Source organism: Phaseolus vulgaris, chromosome 3 (assembly GCF_000499845.2).
Source record: "Phaseolus vulgaris cultivar G19833 chromosome 3, P. vulgaris v2.0, whole genome shotgun sequence".
Taxonomy (NCBI): domain Eukaryota; kingdom Viridiplantae; phylum Streptophyta; class Magnoliopsida; order Fabales; family Fabaceae; genus Phaseolus; species Phaseolus vulgaris.
Genome location: NC_023757.2, coordinates 34,407,974 through 34,431,835, shown reverse-complemented (window position 1 = coordinate 34,431,835; position 23,862 = coordinate 34,407,974). Strand labels below are relative to the sequence as shown.

Below are 23,862 nucleotides of genomic sequence, written 5' to 3'. Positions count from 1 at the left end.
GTTGAGATATATAGAATTTCATGTGTATAATTTAGATCCATGTAGACATTAAATTATTGGTCTATAATATTATAGACACACGTAATTAAATTTTTATCAAAGAATGTAAATTGTGTGATAAAATATAAATAATTTTGTTTACACATGGAAACAAATATTCATCCTTAAAAAGTAAAGGAATTGAAATGGTAGTATACTAGTTACAATTTAGCATGTAAACTATAATGATTCAACATTAATGATTTTTTATTAACTTTATGCCTGATGTGTCAATGCTTATTTGAGTTTTATGAAGGATCTGAAAGTAGCATTTCTTTATTGTAGAACAACAAATATTTATGTTATTAAAAAAATTGTTTACATTGACTATTTGAAATATGAATTCCCTTAAAGGGATTTTTAAAATTAGTCATAATTTGTGTGTGTTGTGATATTATTTATTTTATAACCTAAAAATGTAATAATTTATTGTATTAAAATTATTAGTTCTCCATTGTATTGAAAAGTGCAATGATGTTAATTGAAATGTTAGTTCAAACGAGACATCTTATAAATACTATTATGTTGATACACTTAGTTGCAATGTATTATTTGGGATCACTCAAACAAAATCATGGAATTAGAATTTATTACTTTTGATATGACTAGTTATGTACCATGTGGTTGAAAAACCTCTTTGTAAATATTATTTTGAACATATAAGTTGAAAAATTACGAGATTAAAACACTTGGTAAGACAAAAAAAAAAATTGTGCATAAAGTCAATTATATATTTTGTTAATCCACTCGACTTAAATTTTATGAGAAGAGAAATTTAGTAAGGCATATACATGAATGAATTTAAGTCATTTGAAAAAAAAAAACAGTGACATCTTTGAAGATTCTTTGGATAAGATTCATAGGTAAGGATAAAATATCTATATCTACTAACATTAAATTAGCATAAGTCAATTTTCATTTCCTTTCATACGATATAATAAAGTATTGGACATTATATTGAGATTAAACTGAATGATGTAAAAATGTCTAATATAACACAATGTTTTATCACATAGATAACTCTTTTAGACCATGTATGTTTTACACCATACATTTAATGAAATTACATATATAAATGTATACGTAAGTATAATACATGAAAAAATCTATAAAACAATCACAAATATTAATTGATTTTATTTTTATAAAAAGATTATTGATTGTATCTTTAATAATTTTTTATATTAAACAATTGTAAAACTTTTGTATTTAATTACAATTTATTAATGTTACCATTATTTATGCCAATTATTTAATAATAGAAAAAATTCATTAATGCTCACTTAAAATAAACAAATAAGTAACAATAAAACAAATAATATACAATGTTAATGTCATTTGGATGTCATTGTCTTTTTTATCCTTGTCTATCTATAAACCTTAACTACCAAGACTAAATTTTAATAATATTAATTGTACTCAATTTTATTTAATAATTAATGGTAATATTTTATCACTCTCTCTATAAAATATTGATACTTAGACAAATATTAATTTCTATAACAGAACCTTCCAAAGAAACTATGGAAATTTGAGTTAATAAGTGATATTAAATTACACAATATTATGAGAAACCTTTCCACCAATTAAATACTACAAATCAATTAAATGTACCGTATATATTTATATGTTTGTTTCATCAGTTTAAAAAAATGGTTCATCATCAGTTGTACAATTCTTTCAAAGTAGGTTTAATTGTCTTAGAAGTTTAGGGTTTACCGTAAATAATTAAAAATTATTAAAAATCAGATAACAAAATAAATAAACATTTTAAAATATAATCCTAAATGATTGGATAATAAGGATGATATTATTTAGTTTTTAATACAATAAAAATTATAATATTAATATAATAACTTTAATTTTATTTAAACTTTATTAATAAGTAATATAATGGAACATGCACACTTGTTTTTTTAAATAAAACTAATGTTAATATATGATTGAAAAAAAATATATAAAAAATAAAGCAGAAAAAACTTTTTCAAAAATTAATTACACATTAACATTAATTTTGTAATATATACGTGAAATTAGTAAAGACTACAACCTGTTTAATTATCTTAATATTAATAAAATATAAATAAAATTAAAATTAAAATTTTGTTGTTATATTAAAAATCGAATATAATCATACTTGATGAAGTGTTTATCATAAAATTATATTATTTTAACTGTGATTACACTGTATATATGCTTTTATGATAAGAATGTTATTGCTGTTGATTTAAAATATACAATTATTTTACCATGATTATCGAGTTTTATTAATTTTAGGGTTATTATGCTGTAAAGGGGAGAGAGTGAAAAACAAAAACGAAGGAAAAAAAAAGTGTGGGGGGAAACAAAGAAAGGTCGAGCCTGTTCTTGCAACCTGCGACTGCGCCAGCGGAAATCGAAGGGCGACAAAGCTTGCATCCGATTCTGGGAAGACGAGGGTTCTCTACCTGTTCCCTTTATAGTCTGTAAGTCGCTACAATTTTCTCTTTATTTTCCATTTTCCTTATCTTGTTTGAAGCGTGTTTGATCGATCTATCACTTTCCCTAATATATTTTCAATTCACTCCATTTTTCTTTATCATTCCCCTCCCAATTTCACTTTTATCAACTGGTTTGTACAAACCCTTTTGGAATGCCGTTCAATTTGGTTGTTGCTCATGTGTTTCTGTTTTTGCTCGTTTTCCCACTGTTTCCCACCGTTGGACCAATTGAACGGATAATTTTAATTTTCTTGGTTAAAGGAATTAGGTTTTTGTTGGAAAGCCTTCTTAATTGCAGTCATTCCTAGCTCACTGTAATTTAGCCTCTTTTGAGACTTCCTTAAATTGAACCTTTTGGTGTGTAGTCTCTCTAAACTAGACATGACTCAAATAGAGCTTATAAAGCTTGGGCAATCCTCCTCTAACAAGTCAATTTTGTGTGGTTGAGTTAAACTTTTAGTTTAATTCTAAGATGGTATTAGACATAGTAGTCAAAATCGCGATTAAAAACGTCGAATTGCATGATTCACGATTCTGCCCCCCATGTCCAATTTAGAGCACATGCAATATTATGCCAGAGTAGGACTGTTGCCGAAGATTATGGAAATGGTGGAATCACCATGTTTTTTTTGTTTTATCTCATTTTGAGGTTCTGGGTTTTGCTCGCAAAAACTTTTATTGGGTCAAAGGGTTTTTGGTTTAAACCCAAGCCCAATAAAAAATGTTCTTCATGCACAGATGGTTCTATGTGCAACCTCCTTCCCTAAAGGAAAACTGCCAAAGATTGTGGAAACAGTGGAATCCCCATGTTTTTCTGTTCTATCTCATTTTGAGGTTTCGGGTTTTGCTCGCACAAAAACTCTTATTGGGTCAATGGGTGTTTTGGTTTAAACCTAAGCCCAATAAAAAAATTGTTCTCCATGCACACATGGTTCCACGTGCAACCACCTTCCCTAAAGGGAAACCCGGCCAATTGTGTAGGTTGTGATTGCTCGACCAACCACACCAGACATGGTACTTGTTAGACACACTTTAACACTCATTAATCTTTTTTCCCGCTCAGACACCTTTTCGACACTGTTTGGACACCTCTCCAACCCAGCTGAGCACGAGTAAAGAGAGTTGACATCTTTTATTGGCTAAATGCTGCGTAGATACTAGATATATTGTAAAAAAATAAAAGAAAATCAAGTTTAGGCTCATTATTTCTTTAAGGCTTGTTTCCATTGGACTTAACTAGTTGTTATAACTACTAAGAAATATGTTTCTCAATATTCTATTTTCGAGGATCACTATTATATGGAAATTGGACAGGTATGATTTTAGAATTTGATTTATATAAATCTTAATTCTCAATTTAGATTTTGTTATGTTGATTATATTTGTATATATAAGCGGTGAGTGTTCCCATGTCACTATTATATGAAAATTGAACAACTTGATTTTAGAATGTGATTTATACAAATCTTAATTCTCTAATTAGATTTTAGTTGTGTTATTATATTTGTATATGTTAGATATTATTAGATTACTAGATATTACAAGATATTATAGATATTGTTAGATATTCCTATCTATGTAATGGGCTTGGCCCATATTTTCCGTATGTTTCTTTTTCTATATAAACATAACCCTATGTGTTCAATATACACAAAGGATTTTATACATTGGCTATCTCCTTGTGCTTGTGTTGTGTCAATTTTGTGCCAGAGTCAGAGCTTCATACCCACAATTTTTTAAATTTCGAAACTGACCCTAACAATTTCGTGATCTGAGAGTGTGCTACGGATTCATCAATCCGGAAGTGAATCATGTTGCATTCCGGATGAGGGGGTGTTCCGGAAGCAAAGTTTGCATAAATTATTGATTTCCGGATTGCTGAATCCAGAAGCCTAATTTCTATTACGGATTGGTGGATCCGGAATGATTTTTTTCAATTATGGATTTCTGAATCTGGAATGCATATTTTGAATTACGGATTAACGGATCTGGAATGGTTTTTTCAATTATGGATGTTTTGCATTTTTTTATTTTGGATTAACACTATCATTCATGTACTACCAGAAGCACCAATCTGGGAAATTACCGGATGTGCCAATCCAAAAATTTACCGGAAGGGCCAATCCAAAAATTTACCGGATTTCATAATCCGGAATACAAATTTTTTTATTAATGTACAGTTTATATAGGGACAGTTTTGTCTTTACGCAACTTTGTGGGGGTGCAGGAAGAAAGTGCCAAACTCAAAGCACAATCTTTTCATCAGGGTTATTTTATAGTCCGATTCCCCGTTTGGGTGGTGGAAAAGTGATGCAAAGTGGGTATAAGAATTCAAATTTCCAATTAACTTAGATTTTTTTTTTCATTTCACTCCTGTTTCTGTATTACTCTTCTTTATTTCTTTTCTTACTTTTTTCTCATATTTGAGTTTCACACACTCTGTGCAATGCTTGCTAGGTGTTCGATAATGTAGTCTGTCGGTAACAGGTATTTATTTGCAGGAACTGGATAGTTTAGCCTGTTGCATTCACTGTGTAATGGAGGATTCATCATTTTTTGATCGGATGATCACTCATCTCCGTTCAACTTGCAAGTATGAATTCGTGCATATGATGCTTAACTGCCAGTGTTAACTTGCTGTATATGACAGGTTTTTGTTATTCATATTTATAGTGTGGTGTAATTATAGTAACTTGATTTATAAAGCTTTCAAGAATAAAATACATTATTGTTCACTCAACATATCTTGAAATAGTGTTTTATCATCTTAAAAATATAATATTATCATCTTCGGTAACTTGGGGCTTGATAGGTTGTGCATATTGTAGTACAAAAAAAAGTTTTGAGTAGGAGAATTATATAGTTCTAAATGGGTTTTTGAGAGTTGATGACTCTGTTTAATTTCTTTATGTGTAATCTGTACTTTCTGCCAAGTAAGCACTCCTTGTGCTATAACTGAGTCATTTAAAATTTCTGTTTGCTTATTGAAAAATTCGTTTTTGTCTCTTTATTTTATCTTTATTAAGTACTTTTTAGTCTTGGATTGGTAAATATATTGAGATACCAAAAATATATTTAATCTTTTTTCCAATCATGTCAATAAATCTTTGGAATCTAATTTCAAATCTGTATATATCACTAATGAAGTTCGGTAGGGATTGGCTATGGTACGGTAGTTCGCCTAAACTCCAGAAATAGCTGCATTGTTATGGCACAGTGCCTTTTTCATGGGATAGTTTTGCCTGTTCTGATTCTCTTTCTACTGTAAGGTGTTAATTTTCTTGGAATTTTGATAACTTAAGGTACTATACTGGTTATCCGAAGGATCTTGGACCATCTAGGGTTATTCATTTTACCTCTGAGCGTGAGTTTGTTGCACTTCTTCATGAAGGTTTTCCTGTAGTTGCTGCATTTACTATCAGGTCATCTGGGGTTAGCTTCTGAATTCTTATTCGGTTCTCCTTATCTGAACATGACTTTAGTTTTAATGCAAAGGAAAAGTGAAAAGATTTAGTGATAACTAATAACGATTAGTTATTTGATGATGCAGGGGGAATTACACACGACATCTTGACAAAGTATTGGAAGAAGCTGCTGTTGAGTTTTATCCTCATGTAAAATTTATGCGTGTAAGTTATTTTTCATAATTAATGTGCTCGTGCAACTGTTGGCAATCGTATCAATAACATCTCTCTTGATGCAGCATAGCACCTGTCCCGTTAGATTGAACTAGAATCACAAAAACATAAACACAGATGTACTCACATGGCAGTTTTCTTTTCTTTGTATTTTATTGCGTGATTATTATTATTTTCTTGAGTTTGGGCTATGTATTTTCTGTGCACTCTATAGCATGTTAGTGTGCATTGATGAAATGTTTTTTTTTTCTGGTGCTTTGCAGGTTGAATGTCCGAAGTATCCTGGGTTTTGTATAACTCGGCAAAAGAAGGAGTATCCATTCATTGAAATATTTCACAGTCCAATACAAGTATGGTGTTCCTTACCTGTTCATCACTATCTGATCACTTCACTGCATAAATTTCCTACTGGATAAGTTTTATAAAGTATTCTTTTAATGGAGTGGTTGATCAGAAAGGATGTATTCTGCAGCAGTAATATGGTTTCTATTCATATGTTAATCTGCCCATTGACTACCACTCCATGTAAATTCTTTTGTAATTTGAGACTTGTGTTTCTTTAAACAGGCAGACAAACAGGGAAGGGTAGCTGAACCGAATATTACTAAATATAATGTGAAAGTTTTGCCAGTAAGTTGTTTTTGTTCTCATTAAGTCTAGTTGCCACCTTGAGAATCCTTTTTCAGGCTAACTGATATCTATTACTAATTATTGTTATTTTGAATTTTTAACTCCTCTCAAACAAATAAGTATAATGAGTATATGTATAGGTAGTAAGAATAGTAATATACCATTAAGTCACTAGAAAACTTATCAAATTTGTTTGTACATGCCTGACATATACTCATTTGCATCTGGGAGATGTTGTAATAATTTATCCAATTTCAATTTAATTTTATGCACTTGCAGTTCAGCTACGACTTAAGTGCTTATGGACTTAGAGAATTCTTCAAGCGACACGGCATGTGGTCATCAGATTCAAAGTAAGGTTTCAGCGGAGGGGGTTGAAGAGCTACACCTGATCATACACTACCTATTTTATCTATCAGTAAATCATTACAAGTTCACAACTAAGGGCCAATATTATTTGGTTTTAGTCCTCGTCAAGGGCATTTTTCATTGTTCCTGTGTTGACATCTTAGTATTTCCTTGTCTATATTCTCCAACTTCTAGAGTAGAATCTACATGATGTTTCTCATCAAACCCAATTTGTCAATATTTCTATGAACTACTTGAATGCTAGAGGCTTCTTTGGAAAGCAAATAACTGTTTGTCTTAAAAGTTGCATTTATTTTTTTGGATATGCTATATATTCTTTTGTGTTCTAAGAATTTAGTGAGAAACTGGTCTGGTGATATATGTTTTGGGTACTCAGAATTTAGCATACTTTACCACATTTGATGTTGATAGATAATATAGTTATTAAACATTACATCTTATAATAACTTTAAAACAAATCTATATTTCTTCTATCAAGCCATATACTTACATTATATTCTCATAATTTGAGGTTAAAAAATCTTTTTGTTTTTAAGTGTGTAACATTTTTACATTAGTTTCTAAAACTATAAAAGAAAAAAAAAATCCTTAAAAGTACAGTAGTCAATCAGATAATCCCATTCTTTCAATGTAGGTTTAATTGTCTTGGAAGTTGTACAAACTTGGAAAGAAACATATATTTCTGTCTTATAGTAAATAATTAAAAATTATTAAAAATCAGATTTGTTTTTTATCAGCAAAGAATAAATAAAATAAAATGAGACACTTCAGGGGTATCTCAACCTTTGTACAAAATTCCAAAAACAGGTTTTCTAGAATCCTGCCAACTAAGGATCCAACAAACATTGTACTACAGATCAAGATAAAATCCCAGACAAAGATAAAGAAACCCAACAAATACAGTTATATCACCCCACCAGAGAGGTCACATCCTCAAACAAGGACATGCATCCAACAACTAAATAAGGTCTTTGTCATCATGCTGGAGGACCTTACCTAAGAGTCAAACTCATCAAACCAATACAAGACACACCATCCAACAACTAAGTCATAACTTTGTAACAGGTTGAGTTGTACCAAAAGTCCAAGTGCTAACATCGACAAACCGATCCTTATGAGAAGGATACGTAAGACAAAAATACCCTACAAAATACACATAACAACCTCCTGAACTGGCCACAGTAGTAACCAGAAAATGCCACATAACCTTTTGCCACAGTTCATACACCGTAAAAATTCAGCACCAAACCGATAAGCGTACAACAAAAACACTTCCTTTACTGCAGCTCAGAACAAAGTCATCAGTCTGATCCTGCCAAATAGGAATGACCAAGACAACCTGCACATCCATGCAATACTTTCCAAACCTCAGTCCAACCTTGCCAGATAGGAGTTATCGATGAAACTTGCACAAACCACACCACAACTACCAAGACTGGGAAAAAACGTTAGTTAAAAATGCAAATAATCAGACTTTCAAATACCTCATACAACAAAGAGGTTCCAGACACCAGTCTGAGTAAGAGAAAACAACCGATTTTTCTTTTATTGTGACCCAAGACCAAGTCTTCCTTTGTACCACAGTAAAAACCTCCACTAGATCCACCTACCCATTCTCAAACCCAACCCTATTCCTGTAATTCCAAATTTCACTCACAATACCTACCCAAATACCCCCCAGCACCTGGTAACTGCGTAGTTTAGACCAATAGGTTTGAACATCCTAAAATGCATTTGTGCATCACAATGAAGCACCAAAGGGAGCCCCAGCCAAGTGAGACACATACCCCAAATTCTCCAAGAGATCTTACATTCAAAAAACAAGTGTCTTACCGACTCTTCTTCCACACCACACAGGGGCACCAATCACTCATCAAAGGTATGCCACGTCTCGAAAGATTGTCCTTAGTAGGAATGACATTATGTAACACCCTCCAAGCCATAAAATGTGTCGAAGGTAAGGTCTTTAGAGTCCAAAAATTCCCGAATAAATCCTCCCCCACTACGGACTCCTCCCCCATGAGACACTTATATGCTGCCTTCACAGAGAAATCCGTATAATCCACATCCCTCCAGAGCCATTTATCGGGTTTAGCTTCACCCTCTCTTGTTAACCTTTTGTTATCCAACAACTGCATTAGAAGATCAACCAGACTGGATTCCCACACAAAAGGATTCCTTATCCACCGCAACTTCCACGACCAAATATTATTATTCCAACCCCCAACTTGTGAGAGAGTACAACCAGTATCTAAGGAAATTGAAAATAGCCTACCAGTATCTAAGGAAATTGAAAATAGCCTAGGGAATTTGTGCAGTAGAGGAATGTTTTCCAACCATTTATCCTCCCATAATTTGATTTCTTTCCCATCTCCTACTTCCCATAGACCTCTGTCTTCAAAATCATTTCCCCACCCCTGTACCATACCTTCCTAAGGTCCCTCCACCACATCGACTCCTTACAAGACTGATATTGAGATCTTAATCCCCTCCAACCACCATACTTAGACTCTATAATATCCTTCCATAAACTACCCTCTTCAGACTTAAGTCTCCAATCCATTTCCCTAGAAGAGCCAAGTTAAACTTTTCTATGTCAATGACCCCTAATCCGCCTTTATCTTTCGATTGACATATCTTATCCCACGCCACCCAAGCAATTTTCCTGTTCTCTGAACCCCAATCCCACAAAAAGTTTTTTTGTATTCTTTTCACTTCCACATCACAGTTGTCGGCATACAAATATGGAGACATAGAAGAACGGTAAGGACGTAAGCACCGATTTGATAAGACATAATTTGCCTGCCAAAGAGAGGGTTTTCCCTTTTCACACACTCAGCCTATTCCGTAACTTAGTGATCACACCATCCCAAAAGGCACACCTCTTATGATTCCCACCTACCAACACCCCAAGTAACTGAAAGGTGCCTTCATAATGTCACAATTAAGGATAGAGGCGAAAATCATCGTCTGATTCATATTCACACCCACTCAACCAACCTTACTCTTGGAATAGTTAACCTTAAGACCAAAAACAAGTTCAAAGCATTTTAGAATAGCCTTTAAAGTCATAACACTTTGGATTGAGGCTTTACAGAAGAATAGAGTGTTGTCTGCATATTGCAGCATGCTCACCTTTACTTGCTTTTCCCCGATTTCAATACTTTCTACTAACTTCTTTTCTTTCGCTTGTCTGACTACCCCTGCAAGTCCTTCAGCCGCAATTAGAAAAAGGAAAGGTGTTAGAGGATCCCCTTGTCTTAGGCCCTTCAAAGGTTTAAACTCAGTTGTTGGGCTTCCGTTTACTAATACAATATTGAAGATGATTCTAAACAGTTTTTTATCCAATCAATCCACTTACCACAGAAACCCAATCTTCCCATCATGTAGTAAATAAACTCCCAGCTTACTGAGTCGTATGCCTTTTCATAATCCACCTTAAACACCACACATTCTTTCTTTTCCCTTTTTACCTCATCCAGTGTCTCGTTAGCCACTAGCACGCTTGTTGAACCAAGTGTGTTCAAGCTTTGAAAATCCAAACCCTTTGAAGGTTGATGAAAGGTTGGATGTGCTTGTTGTTGCTGAGCTGTCTTTTAGATAGGATTTTGGGTAGATTTTATGTATAATCCACTCTTAATTGAATCCAAAGCATAAACATTCTCAAACCTTTTAAAAGAAAAGTGTTTTTCAAACTAAGTGAAAAATAACCTGTTGTTTTGTCGAAACAACCAATTGTTTTATACTTAGGTGTTTTTAGAAAGGTTGAAAACTGCTTTCAATTGTTGACTTGCTGTCAACCAAAACAACCGATTGATTCGTGGAAACAATCGATTGTTTGTTTTGGGACCATAACAGATAACTGTTTTGTGCTTTGACTGAGCATTGAATGTTTTTTTAACCATTTACGTTCCAATTTTTAATGTTTTGACCAATCTTTAAATGTAATTAATAGTTTGTTAAGACTATGCAACAAACAACTTTGTTTTAAATACAGAAAACAGATTTGTGTTTTTCAACTGATTTGAGATTTTGAAAAGTTGAGAATTGCTTAGAGATTGAATTGATCAAAGAGTGTGAGATAGAATTTTCATCTTGTATTGATTTCAGATTTGTTATGTAACAAGTGTAATCCTTTGTACTTTTGAAAGAAACCTTCTGTGTATTGTTGAGAAGTGTTGTGTGTTCTTGACGGGATCAAGATCAACATTCTTACTGTTGTTGTGCTGGACCAAAGGAAGTGTGTGTCTTGAGGGGATCAAGATCACTTCTTTGGTTGTGTTGTAAGTGATCTAGGGTTGATTGCTTAGTGGATTCCCAGTGGTTTCTGAGAAGACTGGATGTAGCTCTAGGTTTAGAGTAAACCAGTATAAATCTCTGTGTGCATTTTCTCTATCCTTTAACTCTTTAAATTCAGTTTTTATATTTGTAAACTGGTATAAACAATCGATTGTTTCTGCGAAACAACTGAATGTTTTTCTGGTGCTGTGCTTTTTGCTTTGTGTTTTGACAAACTGATTTCTTAATCAAGTTATTCTCGAAGTAATTTCATTATAGGCTTAAAAGATTTCGAAACCCCTTTTAAACCATTCACCCCTTCTAGTTTAAACCATACGTTCTAACAACACTATCCAACAACCTCTTCCTTCCAAGAAAGCAGACTGTCTGGGATCAATAACTTTGTTTAGAACCCTTTTTAACCTTGAAGAGAGGATTTTAGAGATAATTTTATACACACAGCCCACCAAAGAAATCGGTCTAAACTCATTCAGTTGTTGTGGATTTGCAACATTTGGAACAAGGGTAATAAAGGAAGCATTAGAACCTTTCGGCCAACTTCCACCCTCTGCAAACCTTTGTACCGCACTTACAACATCTCCTATTAAAATGTCCCAACAGAATTTTATAAAACCAAAATTAAAGCCATCCGGTCCAGGACTTTTGGAACTGTCACAATTCCAGACTGCCTCCTTAACTTCCTCTTTAGATATGCTTTCAACCAACATTTCATTATCCTCCCTAGATATGCCCTTAAACCGAATATTATCCAATCTAACTAGAGGACTTCCCCCCCACTGAATCTGCCCTAAAAAAAATTCCTTCACTCTAGCTTTTACTTCGGTTGGGTCTTCACACCACTGATCTCCGACTTTGAGACCATTAATCCCGTTAAGCATCCTCCTCCACTTAATGCTTGAATGATAAATAAATTAACAATGAGATAACAAAATAAATTAACATTTTAAAATATAGTCTTAAATAATTAAATGATAAGGATGAGATTATTTTGTTTTAGTACAAAATAAAAAATTATAATATTAATATAATAACTTTAGTTTTATTTAAACTTAATTAATAATTAATATAATGGAGCATGCACCCTTGTTTCTTAAAAACAAAATTAATGTTAATATATAATTAATAAAATTTAAATATTAAAAATAGAAAGTAAAGGATAAAGAACTTTTTGAAAAATTAATTACACATTAACATTAATTTTTTTACTAAATAAATGTAGAATTATAAAAACTACCATGTTCAATCATCTTAACTATTAATAAATTCAAACAAAATTAATAAAATTAAAATTGTTTATCAATACTGTAATTTTTTGTTATTGTATTAAAAACCGAATATAACCCTACTTGTTATGGAGTGTTTATCCATAAAATATTTTAATTGTGAATACACGGCATATGCTTTTATGATAAAAATGTGAAGAGCAGAACTCGGAGTAAGATATAATAGTTGTATTATAATTATTTTTGTTGATTTAAAATATAAAATTATTTCACCAATGATGATTGAGTTTTATTAATTTTAGGAATTAAAATGTTAACAATATTTATAATTTTTATATTGAAAATACCCGTGACAAAATAATTATTTGAAAAGTTAATGTTTTTCTAAACATTAATTATATCGTAATTCTTAACTAAATAGTTTAAAATAGCTATATTCCGACTAAATGCCTTTGATGATTATCGAACCATTTATGTAAATAAACCATGTTATTATGCTCTAAAGGCGAGAGAATGAAAACAAAAACCAAGAGGGTTCTTACAACCTGCGACTGCGCGATCAAAGGCAACAAAGTTTGCATCTGATTCTGAGAAGACGAGGTTTCTCTACCTGTTCACTTTACAATCTGTAAGTAGCTGCGATTTTCTTTCATTCTTTATTTTCGGTTTCCCTTATCTTGTTTGAAGCCTTTGATCGACCTATCACTTCCCCTATTCTCTTCTCAATTCACTTCATTTTTCTTCATCATTTCCTTTCCAATTTCACTTTTATCAACTGGTGTGTTTAAACCTTTTCGGAATGCCGTCCAATTTGGTTTTCGCTCGTGTGATTCTGTTTTTACTCGTTTTCCCATTGTTTTCCTTGTTTGGACCAATTGAACCGATAAGTTTAATTTTCTTGTCTTATATGTGTAATTTGAATAGGTATTATACATGTTTTGTGGGTCCTTATCATTATGATTGCAGTTTCTTTGGATTTGAGAAGCATATTAGGGTTCACTCGTGAAAAATGAACAGTAAGAACATATAGGCAATTAAAGCTTCCTTGTGGCTCTTTCTTCTTTCGAATGATCTCGCCGTTTTCTATGTGTGAATTTGAGAATGTAAGGTGGTGTTCTTTTTCTCATTTGTTAAATATTGTCAAACCATAGTGTAACCTAATTGTAATATGTATGTTTGGCGTGTTAGTAGCTTCTTGCGCTTTCTCAACCTATGCCTGGACTAGTCTTTAGGTTTGTTATTTATTCTTTTATAACTGCTGTGTTGTTATACTGACTGTGTGACATTTCTTACTTTTTGATTAATTGAGGACTTTGCATACCAAATAGTAAAAATGAGATTTCAATAATCACCTAAATGATGCGTTAGTTTGTTTTGCTACTAGTTTCTTTGTATTAAAGAATGAATTTACTCTCTGAACTCTAAAGTTCATTGACTTTTTTCATTGAAATTGATGGACTTGATTCTGGTTACATGGAATTGTGGTGTGACCTGTTTTGTTTTAGATTATATATGATAATGTTTGGTGCTGCTATGTGATGTAACTTCACATTATTTTTCTTTTTCTTTTCTTCTGAAGTTGCAGGCTTCATATTGAAACCTGACACTTGAAGGGAAGCTACTTGGTCAGGTATAACAATTCTGTTCTTTTGTTTGTCGAAGAACACTGATGTTTTTTCTTGATTAATAGATTGCGAATTTAATTGATTAGAAAAATCAAATTCTTACCTTTATTAATTACATTGCTATGTTGTTAGTGGCGCCCTGGCAGATGTTTACCATTATAACAAAAAACATATAAAACAGTTCACACCCTTTTACCCAACACCTTAAGTTCTTTGGAATGCTGGTTCATAACAACCTCGACCTTCTAGAGAAAGATTGTCCATTTTTTCACTTTAAATATGGCGATGCAATAATCTGTAGATGTAATGTTGGATGAGGTGAATCTGGTCCCATATATATGAGGATGATTGTTATTTTTAGGAGGAAAGTCTGCTGAAGATCTTGTTTTCATTTTAAAGGCACCTGTATTTTTCCGTTAGCAATATGTAGTTGTCTATAACCTTATGCGTCTCCTTTCTTTACTTCAAAACGCACAAAAGATTAATGTTCTCGGGGTGTGGGGTTGGGAAAGGAGAGGAATGATGCAGTATTGTTGTTTTATAACTGCAGCCTTTTAGTTACCTGCACTCTTTAGGCCCCGATGATTGATGATCTTATTATTTTTATTAAACTTTTTAGGAGAAATTTTATAAGGGAGTAGAACACTTTTTGTATCTTATTTATAAGTAGGTATCCGAACTCTAATAAGCAATCAAGGTGTTGAATTCAAATTGTAAGAGAACAACTATTCATACTGAATTTTCTATATAGTTATGTTCCACACTGAAATGAACTAAAATTGTCTTTCAGAAGAAAGTCATGGCAATGAACTATGCCAGATCTATAAGATATATTCTTACAACCAAAGAGGCAGTTAGGGTTGCATGCCAAAGAACTTTTGCCACCGGTAAAGCAAAGAAAGGATCTAAAGGGGGTGGAGCTGCTGATGCACCCAAGGCATCAACTCTTAGTAAAGAAGTAAAGTCAAGCACAGTTGTAGGTGCTAACATTCTGAAGGAAGGAACTGATCCAAAAATCCTGCTTGATTCAGACTACCCTGACAGGCTGTGGCATCTGCTTGATAAACGCCCGGCCCTTAGTGAACTGCGTAGGAACAATATTGAAACACTTGCTTATGACAATCTAAAACGCTTTGTTAAGCTGGATAACCGGGCAAGGATCAAGGAGAATAACTCTGTGAAGGCAAAGAACTGATTCCAATGGTCAAAAAGAGAAACTAGGGGATGGGGGGTTGAAACTACACTGTGTAGTTCATTTCACAAAGGTGGGACATTGAGTGTGTTCGTATTAACTGACAACTTTAATATAGGACCCTGTTTATTTTGATGCTAGTTTTTTATTATAGGTAATTATTTCAGTTTAAAAATACACTTAAATTTAGAAATGGTTATTTAAAAGATAAAATGATCAAAATTTGTATATATTAAAAAAGAGATTTTTTTTTATTAACATTGGCCATGTGTATTCATATGTTTATTATATTATTTTTATAATTTTATTACTTTTGTAAATATTAATTTAAAAAATGAAATTTAAAATCAATATATATATATATATATATATATAATTTTATCAAAATAATATTAAAATTTTATATAACTTCATTTAAAAAATCATTTAACTATTTATTTTATTAAAGAAATTATTTTTATTTATTTAAGAGTAAATTATGTAATTAAAAATGACACTAAAAAGTTAGGAAATGATGTGATGTTACATAATGGTATAGATGAATAATTAATAATAATAAAAATAATACAATTTAAAATATACATGATTTTGTATAAAACTATATTAATTTTTTTTAATATTTAACTATTTATTTTATTAAATACATAAATAAATTATTTTTTATTTATTAAAGAGTAAAATTGTTCAAATTAAAAGATTATATAAAAAAACTTATGAAATGATTATCTTCTTTATATAATAGTATAGATTATAAATAAATTTTCTTTATTTATAGATAAATTATTTTATTATAGATAGTTATTTTAATTTTTAAAAAAAGTTAACTCTAAACAAAAAGTTACTTGAAAGGTAAAATGTGACATTGTATCTATGCTAGTATATTTAAAAGTTATTAAATCAATAATTATTAATTATATATTTACATTTTCATTTTGTATATCGGAAAAACTGAATATCACTTATTTTATAAAAAAAAATTCAAAACACAGTTGTATGGATTTTATAAACTTTTGTGTGCTGCTTGATTCCAAATTTAGTTTGAATTGAACAAAAACTTAAATAGGCATGTACTCTGAATATATATAATTTGGACTAATTAGTTAGAAATTATATTTGATGCAATAAATAAAAATAGTTGGAGTATTATTAGAAATTAAGAATAAATTAATGGAGTGAGAGCAATTATTTATTTATATATTCATCTCAAAAAAATTATTTAGTGTTATTGCGAAAAGGAAAGTGCCAAAGCAAAACCCTTCACAAGACAATGCCACCGTGGCTGACACCGTTCCCCGGTGCGATATCAGGTTTTCCAATCTAAACTTCTTCTTCTTCTTAGAACAAAAACGTGGGATCATTGTCCATGTAGGCCGTGTTTATAGTGTTGGGGAGTGAGTAGCAAAGGGGAGAATGTTGGATGAGGAAATGATTAGGCATTTGTCTTGGGAGTGATGAGTTTGGCGATGTTGAAACTGATAGTTTTTGGCGGCGGCGGCGGTTCTAGAGGCGGCGCCTCTCGCGGCGTAGCTCATCGGCGTTCCTCATACGGGGCCTGCTCCCGCGAGGTCCTCACAGCGGCGACGGTTCTCGCGCGGCGCCTGAGAGTGTTGCTGTGGCGCGGCGATACGGTTTTGCGGCGGCTCGGTGAGGCCTATAGTGGCGCCGTTTTACATGTAGTGGCAGTCAAGCTCTTCTCTCACACCACACTCACGTTCCCAATTTTACTTTTAGGTTTCTCATATGCCCAATTTTAATTTTAGGGTTGTTATGGGCTGCTGTCCCTTCTCCTCCCTCTTGCTATGCATGTATCTCCCGATTCGATTTACGATTCATATTTATCTTTCTGATCTTCAGAAACATCTCGATTTTGGCTACCATGATCACTAGAAATTGATATTGTTCTGCAAAAACGATGCTCCATAATGCCCATGTTTAGAATCAAAACTTATTTCTCATCTTTAAACTTATTGAAATGGTTTCATTGATATTTAGGGTTTTTGGTTGTGTTTAATTTTGGCAGCTTGATCGGATAAGCTTTACTGATAAGTGCTAATTATTTTCAGTCATACATTGTTACCTTTGTTTGTTTGCCTAATGATGTTTAATTTATAGATAATTCATATAATTTCTAAACACTATAGGTATGGGAATCAATAAAACAGAAGTAAACTTAAGGAGGTTGCTTGCGGCTGCACCTCAGCAGCAAAACCAGGCAAAACTTGTGCATGTAAGTCTGAAGATATGTTTTTTCATTATTAATTTTAGAGTTAACACTTGAACAAATAGGATGGATGAAAAAACATTGTATATCTTCTTATACTAGTGTATTTCCTATTGATGTGAATGTATAGGATACAAAGGATGCAAAACACTTGCCTAAAACTCTAACCCTAAGGTTGAATACACTCAAAAGAAAATATTAATAAAATAACATTACATTTCAGCATTAACGACATTATGTCTATAATATTTTCTAATTTTTATTGACCTATATGTTTTATTTAGTCATTTGTTAAATCTAGTTTAGGTCTTGTTATAGTGACATAAACGAGTTTTTCCACTAATCTTTTGTATCTCTCTAGGTTTGAGAAAAGTTCACCTTGGTCGCTCATTAACTTCTGATTTGAGTGCATAGGACTATCAACATGCTTGCAATTTGTCAGGCCTCTCTCCTCCAAAATATCAAGAGCATATTTTCTTTGTGAAACGATGACACATTCTTTTGATTGTGTCACTTCAATACCAAGAAAATATTTTAGATGTCTAATTGAGCAATTCTAGGGATATCATTTGTTGTAATAGCAATACCATCAATATAGAACATATGATAAACACACTTTTCTGAAGTATGACAATAAAACAATAAATGATCTGTCTCACTTTGTTTCAATCCAAAAATTTGCACAATATGACTAAATTTAGTAAACCAAACTTGAGCTGATTGCTTCAAGCCATAGAGAGGCCGATGTAATTTACAATCTAAACTTAACTCTCCCTGAGCAACAAACCGAAGAGGTTGCTCCATGTAAATTTCCTCCTCCAAGCATTCTTTATGCCAAGTTGGTGAAGAGGCTAGTGGCGAATGATAGCCATAGCAAGAAAAAGGAGAACAATGTTGATCTTAGCCATAAGAAAAAAAGTATCACAATAGTCTAGACCATAAATATAAGTGTATCCCTTGGCTATTGGCGACTCGTACCATGTTCCTGTATAATGAAAAGAATTAACTGTTAGATCATAGATTAGTTTCAACACTGAGTCAATTGACTCAAAGAACTTAAATTGTAAGGACAACGAGGAATGAATAACACTAAATTTAAATTTAGTGAAGGGGATAAAGAAATTGGCCAACTCCTTGAGATGCCACTTTGGATCCATTGGCAACAGTAACAAGATGAGGAATTTTGGGGTAAGAAATGGAGGAAAATGAAGAAATGTTATTAGAGATATGGTTTGAAGTACCTGAATCAAGAATCCATGGACTATGACCTTTCACGAGAAATGCATGCAGTTGACACACTTGGCATTGAAGAGGATTCACCTTGATTGATTGATTGATTTATGAGACTTGTATCTAAAAAATTATTGGTTCTCTTCATAAAGAATTTTAGATTCTGATTGATTGATTGATTGATTGATTTATGAGACTTGTACCTAAAGAGTTGCTTTGTTTGGAAAACCATGCAAGGAATAACAATTTTCTTAGGTATGACCCCTTCTCTTGCAATATGAACATTGAGGATGTCCACTTCTTCCACCACGTCCTCCTTGTATGTTTTGACCTTCTCCTTTCTACAAGAGACTGCCAATGCAGAAGTTTCAATAACTTCAGGTTGATTGTCATCTATCATTAGGTTAGACACACGAATGAGTCTAGTAATTAAACCATTGATAGAAGAGATTTGATCACGAGCTAGAATTTGATCACGACATGATCAAAGTTTGAATGTAGGCTTCTCATAATCAAGACTATATAAGTTCTTCTATTGAGTGTCACTATTAATCTTTTAAATTCTATAGCCCTAGCCTTTGCCTTATGAGAAACTATATAATGGTTGGTTTGTTTGAGGGAAGTTACTCTTTGAGTTGCATCAAAGAGATGTTGGATATCATTAGCAAAAGTTTTGTGTGCATTCTTCCAAAAACAGAAACATGTTTTGAAGGATCGGAGTATTTCAAAAACATCATGTTCAAGTGATTGCCATGAAACATAGTTGGAAGTGAATCTTTTGCCACTGGGATTTGTCTGCATCAGAAATAGAGCTCAGTTTGGTTTTAAAGTGGTCATTGTATCCTTGACCAAGGCCATAATTCCACGAATGCAGATCAAGACGAATAATTCTTCCAATTGAGCCTTGCACTTGTAATAATTGGAGTAGCTGAAAAGAAAGAAGCATAACCTATTGAAGCCATCTTAGAGAAGTGACCAAAACTGAGAACAAATAAGAGAGACCATGCGACCCAACACAAAGGTGCGTTGAAACAGAAAACTAAAGTCATAAACAAAGACAGAAGAGTTCAGTGAGTTAGACATAGGTGTTATTGAGAGGTTCTAACAACGGCAAGGCGACCTGTGGAGGATGCTTGCCACAAACGGAAGCACATAGATTGGCGCATTACGACATGTGGATGATCGGTTGGTTGCACAACCACCGCAAATGGATTGCACTCCTCAAGGCACACCTAACCCTGACTATTTTTTCAAAACAACGATGGTGTGGAGGCAACAAAGACAATGAAGAAGATAGAGTAGCGCTTGCTCTGATACCAACTTGAAAAATAATGTATATCTTTTTATACGATTGTGTTTCTTATTGATGTGAATATATAGGATACAAAAGGAGGCAAGACACTTGCCTAAAGCCCTAACCCTAAGGCTGAGTACACTCAAAGGGAAATATTAATAAAATAACATTACATTTCAACATTAACAACATTATGTCTATAATATTTTTCTAATTTTCTTGACCTATATGTTTTACTTAGTCATTTTTTAACTCTAGAACACAAACTTAATCATTTGTTGATTTTGATATTCTACAGTATGTTGCTACTTTACGTGAACAATTGGAACAGTTGGCTGAAGAAAAGACACCCGAGGGCTTACCAAGGTATCATTGTCTCTTTATTCACCATTTCGTAGATGTCATGGAGTTATAAGTGAAACTATATAATATCACAACACAATCATGGGGCAATTTTTATTCTTTGAAATCTTACCCTTAATTTTAATATACTGTAAGTGGTGCACGTGGGTCTTCATAGGATTGGGGGATGGGGTTGGGGAAGGTGGCTGCCCCAAAGTTTGTAAGTTTCATAGAATAGAAAATGGTAAAAGAAAAAATTAGATATACTTTACCCTAAACACAATCTGAACATCATATGGCCACCCCAATTTTTGAATCAAGATATGCTACTATTAAGTACGCTAGGATTTTTCTTTATAATGGGTGTTGTTTGGGTTTAAAGAGTTGAATGCTAGAAACTACTAATACTTATTGAAATGTTAGGAATTAAATGGAAAGAGAAAAGGGAGAAGAGTGATGCTGTAATGTAAATATTCTAAGACTTTTATTCATGCTAATATACTAGGTGAAGAACTAGTATTGAGCAATGTATAAGCCCAGTCCAATAACATACCTAACATAATAGGAGACTACCGCAATACTTATCCTTATATTCAAAGGATAAATATAGGTTCAGCAGATCATGGAATAACAGAATGGAGTTATTTTATAATTCACAACAAATTCTCTCTAAAATATTACTCACTTTGAACTTAAGCTATACTTTCCCATCTTCTAAGTCTTTGATAAAATCTAGGATTTGTAAATTGTTAGAGTTTACTGGGAAGAGAAGGAAGGAGATAATTGAAGCAAGAAAATTTCATTTCTCATTTCATTTAGAATTCTGTTACAACAAAGATTATATAGCTGGCTGGACTGAACTAACTACTAAGCCTACAAGGAACCAAAATAGTTATGGAAAGTTGGAGCCAGTTGTCACATGCCAGCTGGCTGGACTGAATTAACCAAAAACTAACTCAGTAAAATGTTTGCTCAGAAAATATTATATTATATTATATTTCCTTAAAAGCTAAGCTTACTTTGTTGATTATTTTTTCATCTTCTACCTACCCTAGATAGTCCAATATGTTCTCTTTTCTAACTAGTAAGTAAATTAAAGCTATTATATGCCCTTTACTTTTTACGTGTGTGCATTCATTTGTGTGTATGTGTGCTCTCCTAATGCAGGATTTCAAAGGCTACGTTAAATGAATACTTAGAGAAGGTTGAAGCCATTGCTTCCAAATTGGTTAACCATGTGGTATGTGTTTATAAATTAACGTATCCTGGAGAGATGTTAAAGTGTGAAAAAGATCTTTAAGCCAAATGACTGACAAGTTAAGGTTTCTCTATTTAGGGTTTAGGGAGAAATGCATTTTTAGGGGGAGAGTTCTATAGAAGCTGAGTCTTTTGAATCTCTTGAGTCATCTTTGTCCCTTTCATTCAGGAACAATGTCATACTGATACCACTCTTGATACTTCTCTTGGCACACCTCATATGGATATCTCTAAAGTTGCTCCTCACAAGGGCTTGACTTTTTGTGACTTTGTTGGAATGCATCATGAAGCCATAAAAAAATTGTTCCTTTTTTGTTTTTCCTTGTCTGAATTTTTAGTTTTGACCAAATAGGCAATTTTCATTTAACCACAGATGTTTTTTTAACCCAGAATGACTCACAAGTATCCGAGAAAGATTTTGAAAGGAGTTTTGTTGAAGGAAACCCTTCTGAAATTGAGGAAAAAAATCTGTCACCCCTTTCTTCTGGGTTGAGAAGAAGGCCTGTGTAAGCTATAGTTTGCCTTTCTTACTATGCATATTTTGTAGGCTGTTTTACTGTTGCTGATCTGATTCATTGGACAGACCCACATCAAGTACAGAAGAAAGAGCACACGAGCTTGCTGAGACTGACAATGCATCACCTGTCAAATTGGATGCTAGTGCACATGCACACATTGAAAAGCACAGGTACTGTTTAGTGGAGTTGTTATTTAAAGTTTATGTAGTGGTGGGTCAATAGACTCTGTACTGCTTTGGTGAAGAGCCGAAAACTTGCAAACCTTGTGTTCTTATGTAAAGCTAAGTTGTCCACAACAACAACAAAGTATATTTTCTTCAGGTCAAGCACTGATATATTAATGTCAATTGTCACATCATTAGTAACTGCCTGTTACCGTACTCTACTGGCTTAATTTGGTAGTTTATTTGGTCATCATTGACGAGCCCTCAGCATGTTTTATACTCTAGAATGCTTCAAGAAGATTTGACTGATGAGATGGTGGTGTTGGCAAAACAACTCAAAGAGAGTAGTCTTATGATGAGCCAGTCCCTGCAAAATACTGAAAAGGTTCGATTCTTATATTTTCATTCAATACCAGGGCTAAACGGTTGTACAAGATGGTGATGCTAACTAATGTTATCCAGGGCAAAGTTAATTACAAGCAAATCTTCTTTTGTATCCTATGAAGTTTTATCTTATTGTTTTACAATTAAAATATATCTCTTCGGAGGTGATCTTGATAGGAGTGAGTTACAATATAGATGCACCATTCCGCATACTCTGATGTTTTCTATCCCCCCGATGAATATATATGAAATCAAAGGCAGTCCGATTCTTAGGATTGGGGTATTCTTTGTATGGTGGTTATATTATTACATTAATCTAGTTTTCGTCTTCTTGAAAGTTCGTCTTAGATTTATTTTTGTATTGCGGCATATGGCTATAGCGGTGCTGTAATATTACTTCTACAACCACTGAGGGCATGTTAAAATGTTGATTGAATAGTCTTGATTCATAACCTTGTTTTTTGGTTGATAAGAGTCTCAGATGGGGAGTTTGAAATGTAGATGGTGGTTTAGGGCTAATGAATTGATTGTGGCTGGCTTGCAGATACTTGATTCTACTGAGAAGGCCATTGAGCATAGTTTGGCAAGCACTGGTCGTGCCAATGTGCGAGCAACGGCAATCTACTCGGAGAGCTCCAAGACTTCTTGCTTAACATGGCTTGTGATGTTTGTGATGACATGTGTATTTGTCATGGTTATTCTTCTAATCCGTGTAACATAGTGTAGTTCGGTTTCACCGGGTACAAGAAATAGCTTTCATTCAATATAACTTTTCCTATAGTTTAAATATCTGTTTTCCGGTCACTCACCATTCATTTTGAATGTTAACATTGATTAAAAGAAGCAAATAATTTTTTCAGAGGAAGTGTTATAAATGAGCTATTACCATAGTTTCATGCGGTTTATTTTTAATTAAAACTTTTTGTTAACTCATTTCTTAATTTGTGTTTTTAGAAT

The 23,862-nt window shown here is 33.0% G+C and overlaps 3 protein-coding genes across 16 annotated transcripts; all 3 read left to right on the top strand.

Moving 5' to 3' along the window:
* The first annotated feature begins 2,350 nt into the window (after positions 1-2,350).
* On the top strand, positions 2,351-7,438 carry LOC137807290 (uncharacterized). 5 transcript variants are annotated; one of them, XM_068607868.1, is made up of 7 exons: positions 2,351-2,504; positions 5,021-5,112; positions 5,822-5,941; positions 6,070-6,133; positions 6,421-6,507; positions 6,725-6,787; positions 7,067-7,438. In XM_068607868.1, the coding sequence occupies exons 2-7, from the start codon at positions 5,057-5,059 to the stop codon at positions 7,142-7,144; spliced, it is 468 nt and encodes a 155-aa protein (XP_068463969.1). In that variant the 5' UTR covers positions 2,351-2,504; positions 5,021-5,056; the 3' UTR covers positions 7,145-7,438. The 5 variants fall into 5 exon arrangements, with proteins under 5 accessions (XP_068463969.1, XP_068463965.1, XP_068463966.1 ...); XM_068607864.1 differs by having other exon boundaries at positions 6,070-6,148; XM_068607865.1 differs by having other exon boundaries at positions 5,007-5,112; positions 6,070-6,148.
* Positions 7,439-13,189: 5,751 nt separating this feature from the next.
* LOC137807291 (uncharacterized) lies at positions 13,190-15,628 on the top strand. 4 transcript variants are annotated; one of them, XM_068607870.1, is made up of 3 exons: positions 13,190-13,306; positions 14,258-14,308; positions 15,097-15,628. In XM_068607870.1, the coding sequence occupies exon 3, from the start codon at positions 15,103-15,105 to the stop codon at positions 15,496-15,498; it is 396 nt and encodes a 131-aa protein (XP_068463971.1). In that variant the 5' UTR covers positions 13,190-13,306; positions 14,258-14,308; positions 15,097-15,102; the 3' UTR covers positions 15,499-15,628. The 4 variants fall into 4 exon arrangements, with proteins under 4 accessions (XP_068463971.1, XP_068463970.1, XP_068463973.1 ...); XM_068607869.1 differs by having other exon boundaries at positions 15,094-15,628; XM_068607872.1 differs by having other exon boundaries at positions 13,195-13,306; positions 14,264-14,308.
* Positions 15,629-16,695: 1,067 nt separating this feature from the next.
* Positions 16,696-23,764, top strand: LOC137807288 (uncharacterized). 7 transcript variants are annotated; one of them, XM_068607862.1, is made up of 8 exons: positions 16,696-16,802; positions 17,637-17,722; positions 20,539-20,606; positions 21,750-21,822; positions 22,230-22,345; positions 22,423-22,527; positions 22,807-22,906; positions 23,450-23,692. In XM_068607862.1, the coding sequence occupies exons 1-8, from the start codon at positions 16,763-16,765 to the stop codon at positions 23,624-23,626; spliced, it is 765 nt and encodes a 254-aa protein (XP_068463963.1). In that variant the 5' UTR covers positions 16,696-16,762; the 3' UTR covers positions 23,627-23,692. The 7 variants fall into 7 exon arrangements, 5 of the variants coding, with proteins under 5 accessions (XP_068463963.1, XP_068463960.1, XP_068463961.1 ...); XR_011080497.1 differs by having other exon boundaries at positions 16,704-17,226; positions 22,009-22,345; positions 23,450-23,764; XR_011080496.1 differs by having other exon boundaries at positions 16,709-17,226; positions 22,790-22,906.
* The last annotated feature ends 98 nt before the right edge of the window (positions 23,765-23,862 follow it).

Coding starts and splice junctions, on each gene's coding strand:
- LOC137807288 (XM_068607859.1), top strand. CDS start 16,947: ATGAGTTTGGCGATGTTGAAACTGATAGTTTTTGGCGGCGGCGGCGGT. Junction 22,346..22,422: donor GGGTTGAGAAGAAGGCCTGT/GTAAGCTATAGT, acceptor TTCATTGGACAG/ACCCACATCAAGTACAGAAG. Junction 22,528..22,806: donor GCACACATTGAAAAGCACAG/GTACTGTTTAGT, acceptor TTTATACTCTAG/AATGCTTCAAGAAGATTTGA.
- LOC137807290 (XM_068607864.1), top strand. CDS start 5,057: ATGGAGGATTCATCATTTTTTGATCGGATGATCACTCATCTCCGTTCA. Junction 5,113..5,821: donor CATCTCCGTTCAACTTGCAA/GTATGAATTCGT, acceptor TGATAACTTAAG/GTACTATACTGGTTATCCGA. Junction 6,149..6,420: donor CTCATGTAAAATTTATGCGT/GTAAGTTATTTT, acceptor GGTGCTTTGCAG/GTTGAATGTCCGAAGTATCC.
- LOC137807291 (XM_068607870.1), top strand. CDS start 15,103: ATGGCAATGAACTATGCCAGATCTATAAGATATATTCTTACAACCAAA.